Here is a 14,929-nt window from a genome sequence, read left to right on the forward strand (position 1 = left end):
TTCCGTTATTGCTTTGCATTTACACAGGATTTTCTCAATGGCTAAGGCGGGAGTTTCCCGATTTATATATAATTTTGTATAATGATTTCATTTGTGCAACTGTTTATCTTTTTGTCCTTCTGAAATGACTCTTGACAATTATATGAAGAAGTATGTCAAGATCAGTACAACGTATTTTTATCAGGAGTCCTTCGTGAGTGAGTCGTCAGACTCATCGCATTTGTGGCCAATAGTCCCGGTTTTGAGTCCAAATGGAGAATAATTTCTCTCGAATGTAAGCCGAGAAGCGGTTTGGATTCCGCTTTACACTTATGTGAACCCTTCCAGCACAACCTCGTTGCTGCATAATAACACCAAGGCGAAACAAACTTATTTCTGTTCATATGTAATATAAATACATAGAGCAAATTATTTAAATTTAAAAAACCGGGTTTAAACCCAAAAAACCTGGTTTTCTGGTTTTTTTTCAATAAAAACCATGTATTTTGCCAACCCTGATCCTGGATGACCAAGTAGTACAAGAACTCTTTGTCTTATAAAAGTTAATGTCCACAATACTCCATGAGAAGTAAAACTCATTGAGCACCCCAAAATCTGGCACCCTGGGAACAGAAGGAAACACGAGTAACGAAATGCCAGGAACTTTTGACCGAATATCATAGTGAAGCGAAACAGTCCTTCTTCAGGCTTAATACTACTGGTGATGAGTCGAGGTTTAATTACAGCATACCTGAGTTAAAGACAATTCGAAATAGTGGACACATGATTGCAGTTCCCAACCCGAAAAACTCTGTGTCGCATTTTCTTTACTGGTAAGGGAATGATTACTGTTTTTGTTTTCCTTGATACAAAGAGGGAATAATGTTTAGTGAGTGCCTTCGTATCAACAACATGACGAATCGAATGGTGCCGTATATTGTCAGACTCTTACACTGCTTTCACGCAGAAGATAAGAGAAATGGGCAAGTGGTGAATTCTGCTACATGTAAATGCAGTGCCACATATAAGCAAGGTGACGTCTCAACATCTGCATAATTTAGGGTGTAGTCCTATCTCATCCTGTATTCTTCTCAGACCTTACCTCATCAGACTCTGTCCCCGTACTGGACGGGTATTTTCACCCTTTCATAAACATCATAATGCTGTTTACGACTGTGCAACATATACCAAAGAACTTGCGCTTCAGGGCAATCAAGAAGGTATCCAGCAACTGTGACTGGACGTAAGGGCCAAGGAATATGTGGAACAATTTTTGTCTTGGTTTGCCACTCGAAGAAAGGCCTGCCAACATAAAATGTTTTATTTAGAATTGGTTTACCCTCGGAGTAAGATGTGCAGCGGATTAAACAAAATCTTCCTCCTCTTGCATTCGTCACATTGAAATCGTAGAAGTGAATGGAATAGGCCTATTCATATATTCTCTGCAGCAAGAAATCAATATATCCAACTATTAAACAAAGCATGCAACACGTAAGGGTTTTTCATGTAATATAGGGTTACCATGAAGTGCCACAATGTGGACACACTTCCACACGGCAAACTCGCCATATAAACGTTGAGTTGAGTTGATTTTAGTTTAGCGTCCCTTTCAGCAGCGAGGCTATATGAGACGTGGATCTACTGATTAACGTGGAATCCGAACCACATGAGCTACTGCCGGAAATCGAACCCGGGTCTTCCACGCTCGCCATATACACGAAGCATAAGTATAAATAGAAATATAATCACGGTATGAATAGGTTTAACATATTTAAATATGATATGTTCACAAAACATTAACACAGCAAGACTCGGCGGAAAGAGCAGGAAGCGTAGATGCGGAAGGAAAAGAAAAAATGAAATCTTGAAGTTTTACGTCCTACACTTATGCCGGTTACGCTAAAGGAGAGGGTGATGAGAAATGAATGAAGTGGTGGAATAAAGAAAGTGGGAGAACCCCGAGGAAACACACGCACACGGTATTTGTCCACCATAAAGTTCACTTGGCACGAGCTGGGATCGAACCAAGGACCCCATGCACCAGAGGTAAACTCTCTATCACTCTTTTGTAAAAAGTTAATCGATTCACCGAACCTGCCTCATTAACTTGCTTAACTACTTATTACTAGGTTTCTACTTAATTTTACTTGCTTTTTAATAGTTTAACTCGCTTTTCCAGTAACCTAGAATGACAGAGACACGAACCCAGAAATATTGAGGACAGTTAAAATTCCAAAGGCTCTCCCACCTTGAATCGAACCCGGGATCCCATACACCAAAGGCGCACGTGCTAGCCATTTTTAAAATTGTATTTATTAAAGCAATATAGAATACATTCTATGCTACAATTGCATGAGAGACATATTTATATGTATAGACTTAAATCTAAAGACTAATATAAACACCTAAAATATATGTGCAAGAAGACTATACAATACGAACAACGTTACAGTTTCAGAGTAAACATCGAGAGTCACCTGGAGAAATCGAGCGAACAATCTTTGCTCATCTAGGTGAGTAAACTGTTTCTTCCGAACGCGGTTCAAGCATGCCAAATATAGCTGTCGGTCACAGAAGGGTCGGTAATTGTCTATAAATAAAATAGTAGAGCAGATGAACCAGGTAACTGCTAGTTGTTTGGTAGGCGCGAACACTGAAATTCCGGAAATAAAAGGAGATCAAAGATGAAATATCTTCCTGAGCAGCGACAAATCAGCCCAAGAAAGGAGCACAGAGTTTGCCACGCAAGGCGCGTAGCCGTGCATCATGTATATCGGTGTTCTAAAGTGTCTACCTGCGGACAAAAGTCACATATGTCGGACGTACTTCTACCAATCTGTAACAGTCTTGCTTTCGTGACAGTCAAGTTATTTACTAAATGATACCAGGCTTCTCTCATTGGGGATATAAGATACGGCGCTTGAATGGTACGCCAAATCGCAGGCCAATTGTGGTGCGATTTTCTGTCTTGACATAGTGGGGTGACATTTATCAATTCAGATTGCAACAGTGTGATATAGAGAGATTTAGGAATCCAAGACGTGGAAGGATTTTCACTCGGAACCATCGATCACGCCAGGATGAACTGTAAGATGTACATTGGACACGATTCAGGAAAACGAACGTAGGCAGGATTGTTGCCCGGCCAAAGGCGATCTATCTAGCATTAGAATCATTGCGCAGTGTGGGAGAAGACAAGTTCCAGATGATAGAGGGTGGTGATCATGTAGAGAGCTCGACCTTTGTGACGCACACTGATTAGATTTAAACCGCCACGTGCAGACGGAAGATATAAAACGCGTCGTTATAGGCGGAACATGTAGCCTTTTCATATGAACCAACCAAATAATGAATCAATTTGGCGCGCATATTTGTAGGGCGGTGGAAATAGACGCACTAGAAATCAGAGTTTGGAACTAATGTAAATATTCAGATATTGAATGCGTTGAGCTAGAGTGAAAGTACTAAGCGGCACACTGCTAAGTTCATACACAGCACTTGGACTAATGTCTGCCAAATATGGTCGTAAGACGTGTGGGATGCGACTTGAAATCGGACACCTAAAATGACTGATTCTGTTGTACACGTCAGAGATGATAATACATCCCTGGGAAGCAAAGTCTGAAAGTTATTGACCGTCAAAAGAGTTGTTTTGTGTAGGTTAAGTTGCAAACCACCCGCTAGGGAAAAGCTTTCGACTTTTCGTAACGCTGAGACAAGTTGAGCAGTGGTAGCACAGAAAGCGTTAAAACGTCCATATACGAAATGGCTATTAATTGATGGAAACTATGAAGAGCCGATGCAGGGGGGTGCTGGAAATGATGAAGTAGAGGATCTAGTGCAAGGCAAAATAATATTCCCGAAAGAGCGCAAGAGCTCCTCCGTGGCTAAGCCGTTAGCGTACGTACCTTTGGCGTGGAAGACCCGGGTTCGATTCCCGGCGGGGGCTCATGTGGTTCGGATTCCACGTTAATCAGTAGGTTCACGTCTCATATAGCCTCGCTGCTGAACGGGACGTTAAACCCAAACTCAACTCAACTCAAAGAGCGCAACCTTGTCTGATACCTTTGTGAATTCCAAAAGGGGGGAGATGTTCATTAAGTTGTAACTGGGAAGTAGCATTGTGATAAAGCTGGTGCAAAACGATAAGTATCTGAGGAGGGAAGTGATACTCCTGTAGGACTTCAAACAAATAAGAGTGGTTTAGGGTGTCAAAGGATTCTCGAAAATCGCATGCAAGAACTCCTACTGGAAGCCCATTAGACCAGCGGGGAGGGCAACCATTGAGCCACCAAGGTCCTAAGAAATAGAAAAAGAACCCAATACAACGTGCTACGAAAGCGATTGCCAAAATAACTAATCTTAACATTTTTCGTTGAGCTGTTACGGTATAAACAATTTGCCAACACCATATCAGAAGGAGAAGACACTTGAGCTTAGAAAGTGCGGATACATTAGAGAATTTCGGGAAATGTAAGTGGATGGAAATTTTAATCTCAAAATGCTGGTGTGTCCACCCAAAAGCTGACATATGGTAATGTAATATAATTTTTCTGCTCAATTTGTTCCACCTTTTACGCCAGTGATGGTCAAAATGGTGGTCAATACGTGTATATTTAATCCAGCCCGCGAATTAAAATTTATGTTATGTAAACAAAGTCCACTACAGTACCCCTGAGTATATTATCCAATACTTTGTCCAAAAAAGTTAATCAAATTATATTCTTCTATTGGTAAGGCTCTTTAAAGTCTAGTAAGTATTCCAATGGTCATGAGTATTAGAATAATATTATAGTTTATTTTTTAAAATAATAAGCTGATAAAACACTTTTGTATAAATCCCATTCTGTTTGCCAATGAGTAGAAATCCTATTCCACATTATACTACTATTGCTATTTCTGGTAACAAATAATAATAATAATAACTTCAGGGGCGGATCCAGGATGGACTTCTGGGGGGTTATTGGTTTTAATACTACTACTTAAGACTTAGAGCTACTTTTAAGAGCTCCAATCTCTGGAATGGGTATTGTTTATATATAAAATAAGAAAGTTTCCTCTTCCTGGGGGGGGGGACGATTGCCCCGATCGCCCCCTGGATCCGCCCCTGAAACTTTTACTGATAAACTATCATACAAATTTAAATCTTTGTTTGTTTTTAAAGTGAATGTAAGTATATATATCTTATGATAATTACTATTATAATTAGTGACGATTTATTAAATTGAAATTTATTATTTTTCAAACTGATATAAACTATGGAAAGAAAGAAAAATAAAACTTGCAGACTTGATTGAAGTAAATTTACCACCACATTAGTTAAGATTAAATTTAAGGAATATGGTAACAAAGACTCTATTGGATATTTGCTATCTGTTGATTTTTTAAGAAATCTTTGATACAATATTTAATGAGAATATGATCTTGATTAAAAGGCCTTAGGCTGGCTGTATATTGACCAGGACAGCCGAGCCGAGGTTCTATACTGTGATCACTGCAACGAAGTTTCTTATCTCATACTCATTCGAGCATGTACAAGAAAAAAAGTTGTGGCTGAAGCACACAAACAATGCACTCAAGCTTCTCTCTCGGTATTCTGTTCTGCCTCAGCTTGGCTGCTCTTCGTTTGGTTAATATGCGGCCTGCCTTAGGTTTCTTCATCTAACAAACTTTACACTATCCATTTTTCAACTATGTAATAAATCTTTGTTTTTATGTTTGATAAAGGTCATTTGTCCCCCTAGATTATTGACTACTCTTTTCAATATGTCATAGAACCATTTTCACAAAAAAAAAAAAAAAAAAAATTTACTTACAACATAATGATCAAAGCTGGTTCAGTCCAGGTGGCAGGAGTTACACCCAAGGTTCTCACTTTTATAATTTCTACATTCCGTTGTGGAGTTACAAGCAAATTGGACGAAATATCCACAATCTTGCCAACATCTATTTCAGAGCAAGTTCTTGGAAGACATACTCCAATCTGCAGTTTACGATTCTGTAATGAAAATAGTAATCGCAAGTAGATATTGATTAAAAATAATAGGGTCTAAGTTTTGTTACTACACACAAAGTTGTTAAGTTGTGGGTATAAAAAATACTGTTGCACAAGTAAAACTGAAAGGTTGAATGGGGAAGGGGATAATGTCACCTAAATATGAACTCTGCAATGGAACATTCTGATTTGTGTCGCATATGGTCAACTGAAGTCTGTCGGAGTCTAGTAGAATGGATCAAATTAAACCTTGCGAAGTTTAGTAAACTCACTCAGAGAAAAAAAAAGCCATAGGATTTAATTTTTTTTATACTACGTGTACATTGAAATATTTTATAGTAAGACAACAAATAACTGACATATATGCTATCACTGAATCATTATTGAAAAAATCAACAATGAGTTAAGTAATGAATACGGCTGATGTGATAACGGTTGCTATTAAAATAACGAATAATACAAGGTGGGCCATAAGTATTGCAATATGTTCATAACCCAAGCAGCAGGCGTATATATATCCTGTGATCGAACTTACGTACAAGTTCAAACTGGCCCAGTATGTGGCAAACGAACTATTTAATACGCAGGCCGCCAGCCCATCAGCACCTTCCGTCAGACTTTAGTGACAGTGATGATGAGCGCTCAACAACAACGCCTGATACATGAGCCTTTATTGTATGAGTTCAAACTCGAGCATACCGTTGCGCCAGTATTTGTCATACAAAAGAGAAAGGTGCAGTGAACCACGACACAGGAACTAGTTGGTTCCAGAAATTTCGTGCAGGTTGTAAAAATATCAAAGATCAGCCAAGGTCCTGCCGCCCCAGGGTAACAGATTCTGATATCATACGGCACACCACAGAGGATAATCCATTCACCAGCACACGACGATTGTCAAAACTAATTTGGTATGTCCCAATCTACTCGTATTGTAATGTAGCACCTTCATGAACTCGGGAAAACCACCAAGAGCTCCCCATTGAGCCACATAAGTTGACCCCAGCTCATACCCAGAGGAGAGTTGATGTGTGCCTACAACTGTTGCAAAATTCATATCATGGGTTATCACATACTTTGAAAAATGGGTGTTTTTCTCGAAGTTCGAATGTGCAGAAACAGTGATAGAACAAGGGCCAACTTCCAGAACCAGTCGTCAAACAGGGCCGTTTTGAGCATAAAGTAATGTTTTATGTGCTGTGGAATTAAGAGGGGGGGTAATTCACTTCGAGTTCGTTCAATCCAAGCCGACCTTTATTGGGAAAAGTTAGATCGGATCTATGCTGCACTACACCAAAAATATTCTGCATTATGTTGTGTCACAACTCAAATAATATAAATGTTGTAAAGCAAATGTGAAAATGAAATCTTAGCTCTTAATGTTGGATGTAGGCTATAATCGCTAGATGGCAACAGTTATTATGCTCTCATTATTAGTTCGAATCAGTTGCTAAATTCCCCGTCGTTAGCAGTACTAGTTCGATGAAGTATTACTAGAGGCGGATCTACCCCGGGGCCGGGGAGCATAGCCCCCCAGTTTTTGAGTGACAAAACTAATTTAAGCTATTATTTTTATATTTTTGAAATTTTATAGTAAGCTCATAATATTCCTATCATAGTCTGTGTTCTGGCTGCACCCCAGTTTTTAACTTCTAGAACCGCCACTGCGTATTACTGTGGCTCCTTACCTGCGAATCAGCTGATTAGCTTCATATTTGAAGACAGGTTACTAGTAAGATTTAGTGAAATTTTGTGAAATTGGAAATATGAAAAATGTTCGTTTCGGCTTTATTTAAATTCATTTAACCCGAGAAAGCCCATACTAATTTTACCCTTAAAAGGCCCAAGAGGTGCCTCTGAGACTCCCTGCTGCATATACAAGCTACCTGAACCCACCTCGACCATTTGTATTTTCCGTTATTAATAGGAAAGGCTAGTCACTACTTTGCTATGAAATCATTTATCAATGGTAATAAAAAATGAACGGTATCAAATAATTAGAAAAGTACCACTTCAATAGAAGCCTCAGAGGTACCCCTTGGGCCTTTACGTTAGTATAAAATATAACGCTATTTTTTCTGAGGTAAAGTTAAAAAAAAAAGAGCTTAGGAAACGCAATCAGAGGATGTATTTCAAAGAGACAGAAGCATTCTAGAGTGCAGGACACGGGACGAAATATCTATTTAGAATAATAGCATTAAAAGTTGACCAGGGTGCCTCCGAGGCACCCCTTGGGCTGTCTCGGGTTAATCTAATCATTATTGGCTTAAATCAACGAAATTAAGTTTGGAAAGGAGATTAAAAAAAATTAAAATAATAAGAAAAATGAGTGAAAATTTTGCTTAATGTTATATGATAAATTGTGTATGTTTCGTCAATTATAATTTATTAGTGAGTTTTGTGTCTTTGTTACGTATTTGAGTCTGACATAGAATATGGGCAGCCATTATGCCAAAACACGTGGTAAAGAATGTAACTTACCTTGTAATTATAGTATTAACTGCTTTAAACCTTATTTTGTAGTTGTACTTAAAATTGTGCAGCAAATCTTTTGAATAAAAATAAAAAAGTTATTCACATTTCATTGGTACGGTACATGCCGAGTTCTATTAGGGCTTTGAAAAGAGATTTCCACAAACACACACACACACACACACACACACACACACACACACATATATATATATATATATATATATATATATATATATATATATATATATATATATATATATATATATATATATATATATATATATATATACGAGGGTTGGAACTTAAATAGTGGCAACACTGCTGTGGAGACACTATGCAATGAAATGTACTAGTGGCGCTGATAGCGCACGTTGTTGACATATCTACCCAACCTCCGAGCAAATGGACTCGCCCGTCGCACCTCACCAGCAGGCGCACAAGTAAGGGAAGCACAGTCACTTGTGAGCGAGCAGTCTAACGTAAAGGAACCCATTGTGATGCAATTTTGCGCATGCCCAGGCATTCCTTCAGGATGCGAAGCAAAGTCGTATGCGCTAATCCGGTTTCGTGGGCGAGCTCACGAATCGTCAGGCGTCGATCACTGTCCACTAACGCGGCAACAGCTTGCACTTCTTCAGAGGCGCAAGGACGACCTGCCCGATGCATGTCTGCCACAGTTTGCCGACTTTCGTTGAAGGCTTTTACCCAGCGTGGCACTGTTCTGTACGGCAATGCCGATTCCCCAACGCCTCTTGAAGCCCTTGATGACACTGTCGTGCTGTACGACATCTGGTACATTCAATTTTGATCCAACTCCGTTGTTCCTGTTTCGAAAACATAGTGACACCTTTACGTTAGACCGCTCGCTCACAAGTGACTGTGCTTCCCTCGCTTGTGCGCCTGCCGGTGACGTGCGAGTCTATTTGCTCGGAGGTTAGGTAGGTATGCCAACAACTTGCGCTATCAGCGCCACTAGTACATTTCATTGCATAGTGTCTCCACAGCAGTGTTGCCACTATTTAAGTTCCAATCCTCTTATATATATATCTTCTGTCAGACAAAATTGAAAAAAGCATACTAGTTAAATACGATGGCGAGTTAAAAATTATCTACACTTTTGTCATAACTTTTCTTACAGTGCGCACTTTGTCTTCTGTCCTCGCAAATTTTATTGTTATACTGTTGTGGTAATGCTGTGAAAGTGTGATCTTAAATCTTCGATTTTTCTTCCTTCTGTTGCAGATATATCACGGCTGCTCCATTAGAAGTTTGCACCAAAGTGGAACAACCAACAGTGATCCGGTTCCTCTGGTCGGAGGGTGTCAAAGGGTCAGACATTCATCGGAGACTATCATCGCAATATGGGAGAAGTACACTATCACGTAAAACTGTGTTTTTGTGACTCAAGAAGTTTAAAAGTAGTCGAACAAGTGTAACGCATGAAGAGAGAGCAGGACGGCCATCAACCTCCACTACAGATGACAACATTCAGCAAGCTCGAGAGATGGTTCTGGTGAATAGGCCAGAGTTGGCGTGGGTCAATGAAAACTTGACCCACGACCCACTGACCCACCACACACCGTGACCCACGACCCACCGTGACCCACTCTGACCCACCACCCACCATGACACACTGTGACCCACCATGACCCACCACCCACCGTGACCCACTGACCCACCACCCACGGTGACCTATCACCCACCATGAACCACTCTTATCCACTTTGACTTACACTGACTCACCAAAATCCATCGTCATCAACTCTGAACACGATCCACGGCCTCTTCTGAACTGACTAAAGAGTTTACACTTGTAATAAACAAGACTGTGAAATTGTCACTAATCGGAGTTTGAATTTCTAGTCAATCGCTCAAGCACCACTCTGATACAATAACGGTGGATCTGACCTTTACAATATAAAATGGTAAAGTGTTTATCAGTAAGGAAATTGAAACAGTTCGAGGTGGAGGGAAATTAGTGTGTGCCTAAAATATACTTGTACTAAGAGAGTATTCTTGCAAGTGTTAATTTCTGAACGCATTCCCCAAGAAATTTCTATTCGCAGGAAAATATCCCTGTACAATATGGAAAAGGTTATGGTTTCTCAGTTCACAGTATTTTTCTCACCAAAAACTTGAAAAATCAGTTTTTTATAGTGTATGAAGGTGCTCTGGTACCCTATGTGAGAGCATTTCCATAAAGCATGCTCATAATTGTAATTTGTATAATCACTAAAACACCACGTTAAATTTAAGTTACAAATATGCATAATTTCAATTATTATGAATATTTATTCAAAGTAGTTTACCTAAAGCAAAGAAGAGACTTATTAAAAATTAGGTACAAAGTTGAATAACATAAATAAGCCATTAGTAATACAAGTATACATTATCCGTAACTCGTAATTTTCCACCTTAAAACAAATCTGAAATCGGATTTATTTCCTGTTGGTAACTTTTTCGTGGTAAATCGTCCGCAGCGGAATGATGTCCATCCTTCAGCCAAGAAATAACTAGCTCGTCTATTTCGAGCTTGTCTAGCGGTGGGTCATTAACATTGATGAGCAACAAGTTAGACAATATTTGAGCACTTAGTCTATTTCTAATATCAGTAATCTGTAAATTCATAAGGGGAAATACCTGTTCGCACTCTGTCGTGGAAATTGATAATACTTCTACCCGATTTCTACAACTTCTCATCGACAATCTACTTGTTAGACTTAAGTCTGATAACGATTTTTCTTGGTCAGGTTTGAAATACTCAGCAAGAATTTAATTTTTGTAGTTACACATGAAGGTTTGATACCATTACCAAGTTTCCTCCTCCGTCTAGAAAGCGAAAGGGAACGAGGTTCCTGGAAAGTGTTCAGAGGTGAATGGGAATTTCCCTCCTTCCCCTTCAATTACCACACTGCTGTTTGCCATGTGCCAAATTACGATGAATTTAAATTAAATTATCATAATATAATTATTTCCTTGTTGGATTATCAATACTTTTCAGTGGAAAAAAGGATGAAATTTCAAAGTTCCAAATCAAAGTAAGTAGACCAACGTAAAGGGAAAAAAAGTGTAAAATTTTCCATACAATTATGCGTACAATCCAAACTTAAAAGTTCCGTGTAATTAAGCTTACAGTACAAATTTTATGCCTATTTTTCTCACAACTTTATGGGTTGATTGCCCTGTGCTGTAAGCGCTCCATACAATACCGTGAACATAAGCTTCAGCAATTATTATAACAGAAAGCAATGGATATATGAAGCCAAGCACTGTATTTTTTTGTTTCTGATTTTTTTTCTTAAATAACATCGATCGTTTTCGATCATTTTTACTAGAGATGGGCACGAGTCAAGCTGAAACTCGACTCGACTCGAAACTCGACTCGAATTCGAGTCGAGTTTCGAGCCGTGTCAAAGGTTGTTTTCTCGAGTCAAGTTTCGAGCCGAGTTACTGTTTTTGAGATCGAGTTTCGAGTCAAGTCGAGTTTGGCACATGGCTCGCTCGTTTAGCTCGTTTTAGCTCGATTTGAAATCATGGCCTGATTAAACTGTAAAGCGAAAGCCATGAGAAATGTAAGCCGTACTGTGGAATACTTTTAGTGTTGCTCACGAGAGGGAACACTGCTTGCATCTCATCTCGTCTCGATAACGAGACCACAATAGATTTTTTTTTTTAAATAAAAGGACAGCCTCAAATGTCGTGAGCACCAATATATGTATATACTGTAGTTTTTACCATCAAGGATGAGACCTGCACGGTCGTATTTCTGAACCTAAGCAGAAGTCCAACCCGGGTACTGATGTCAACGGGCTCGGCTCGGTTCTACTGAGCAAACAGCTCGAGCCGGCTAGGTTGGGATGAGCCATCGGCTCGCCTCAATTGAGCCGATGGCCTGAGCCGACTCGTTCGGGATGAGCCACCGAATCGGTTCGGTTCGGCTCAGGTGAGCCATCGGTTTTTGCCGTCTCGGTTAGGGGAGGTGTTGACTCGGTTCATTTCTCGGTTCGGCTCGATAGTAGATGAGCTGTGAGCCGAGCCACTCGATCCGTTGACAACCCTAAACCCGGGCGGAGCACCGCGGTGATTCAGATAACTGCTAACTCCAGAACAGAAAAATAACAGGGTTGCCGGGGTATTCTAAGATGGATATAGGCCTATACATGATGTGTCTCATGTAACCCCTCTTTAATCAAATTGATGTGGACATCAAATTATCTCCTGGTATACACCTTTATGCTATAGCCGTGTTGAAGCAGCTCTCACGTTATGAATACTCGTAATTAATTAATTAATACGTAAAATTTACCATATTTTTCAATATTTTACATCTCCTTATCTTTATATATGTGACTGTGTATAGCTGTGTTGAAATGGCTCCCATTATGAATGATTAATAAAAGGGATAATTCAAAATTGATCACTTTTCTTAATATCTTATTATAGGCTATATGGGGAAATTACTAATTTTTCAGTATTAACATATTGCTTTATTAGTCTGTTTTTCTGTTAGTATCAATCATTATAAAGAATTCTAGTTACAAAAGAAATCATACTTAACTTTAAATTATCTTCATAATACTCTTTCGTAATATTCCTATATTGTCTTTAGCTTTATAATTTTCCTATGGTATTTTTAAATTCCTCATATTTAGAATTTCTTGCGAGAAGAATAATCGTCATCTAGTTTCTACATATTATTATTATTATTATTATTATTATTATTATTATTATTATTATTATTATTATTATTATTATTATTATTATTACCAATATTATAAAAAGACCATTCCGGATAACAATGTTGTTATTTGTATAATATGGGCAGCTCGTGGAAACATAATTGTATGCCACATTTTCTGACTTTTGAGTAAGTATGAAAAGAAAGTTCGTCATTCCTATGCAATTCGATACAATGACACATACCAAACAAGTTTCCCTTGTGGTTTAATACCAATCCAGTCCACCTAATAACTTAATTTTACCAGAAGTGACAATTATCATGATGTTCGCTAAATCCTCTCGTATCATGGTAAAAACGAGTTGAAATCTTTAAGTTTTATGTCCCGCGGTTTTGCCGGTTAGGCTAAAGGAGACGGTGATGATGAGAGATGAATGAAATGGTGGAATGAAGAAAGTGTGAGGAAACGGGAGAATCCCGAGAAAATCCACGAGCACGGTGTTTGTCCACCACAAAGTCCACACGGCGCGAGCTGGGATCGAACCAGGGGCCCCAAGCACCGGAGGTGAACGCTTTACTACTGAGCTACCGCCCCCTCCCACATATCATGGTAAATAAAGTGATGACTTCGCTTCTTCATATTTTGTATGGCCGGAAATTCTCTTTTATCTTATTCATTGGAGGCAAACGTTCTTACAGATTTAGACTGGACTGCAACTGAACACGTGTGGTTTATTGTTCAACAGCCCTGCAACTCTGCAAGTAAACAAGTTACCACCAAACGGAATCTGTAATCAGAGGTCCCTCCCTACAGGGGTTCAGACTTTTCTTTACTGAATAGTTTTAAGCTCTTTCCTTTTTTATAGTAGGCAATAAAAATAGGAGAAGAACAATATTACTTTTCTGCGGCAGTGTGTCATTTATTTGAGCAAAGCTATGGTGGTCAAAATTTGCAGACACTCCTCAAATAACAGGAAGAATCCCACAGCTATTTATAAAGGCAATCGGAAAAACAAGTTCATTTTTCTGCTTTCACGAAATATTTACATGTGTGACACTTTGCGTGCTGAAATTATTATTATTATTATTATTATTATTATTATTATTATTATTATTATTATTATTATTATTATTAATAATAATAATAATAATAATAATAATAATAATAATAATAATAATAATAATAATAATAATAATAATAATAATAATAATAATAATAGTGAATATCTACAATATATTATCATTATTCATACTTTATCTTATTTCTGACAGCAGTGTTATATACATAATTTTGTCTTCTTCAATCACAAGCCACTGTTGTGCTTATCCGATCCAAATCTCTCCATATCGTTCTGCTTATTTACTTAGTAAAGTACTACTAGACTAATATTCATTCAAAACAATTCTTTGATCCAATACTTGATCCAATTTTTTGTTGTATATACCCACATTCATATCCAGTTCCATCTAAAGAAACTAGTGTAAAAATATTTGTTCCCGAGCGTTATAGTAGTGTATGATTGAATTCCGGATATATGAAGGCCCATAAATATGCAAATGACATATGGGCCGTTAAAATTAGTGCAATATGCATTGGGCTGCGGAGAACTTCGCATTTGAATCAATTTTACACGAATACCGAGCCCTTCGCGAATGTAGCATAGATTGTGTCTTAAAGTTACTCATATACAGACCACGACAATAGTCTAGGAGACAAAGTTTGTGTCTGTCTCGTATCGAAAAAGTATCGTAAAAGTGGTAGTCTCTTAGGAATTATATATGTACCTGGAAACGTATGACTTCAT

General features: G+C 38.5%; 1 protein-coding gene across 1 annotated transcript in view; it reads right to left on the reverse strand.

The window, feature by feature from the left end:
- The window catches only part of LOC145690158 (nose resistant to fluoxetine protein 6-like), a 156,123-nt gene that overhangs the window by 63,809 nt on the left and 77,385 nt on the right, over positions 1–14,929 (reverse strand). Inside the window, exon 3 of the mRNA XM_081764769.1 lies at positions 5,796–5,977. Within this exon, the coding sequence (XP_081620895.1) occupies positions 5,796–5,977 (182 nt within the window). The remainder of the gene's footprint in view (positions 1–5,795; positions 5,978–14,929) is intronic.

Source organism: Thermobia domestica, chromosome 7, assembly GCF_964235325.1.
Source record: "Thermobia domestica chromosome 7, izTheDome1.hap1.1, whole genome shotgun sequence".
NCBI lineage: Eukaryota > Metazoa > Arthropoda > Insecta > Zygentoma > Lepismatidae > Thermobia > Thermobia domestica.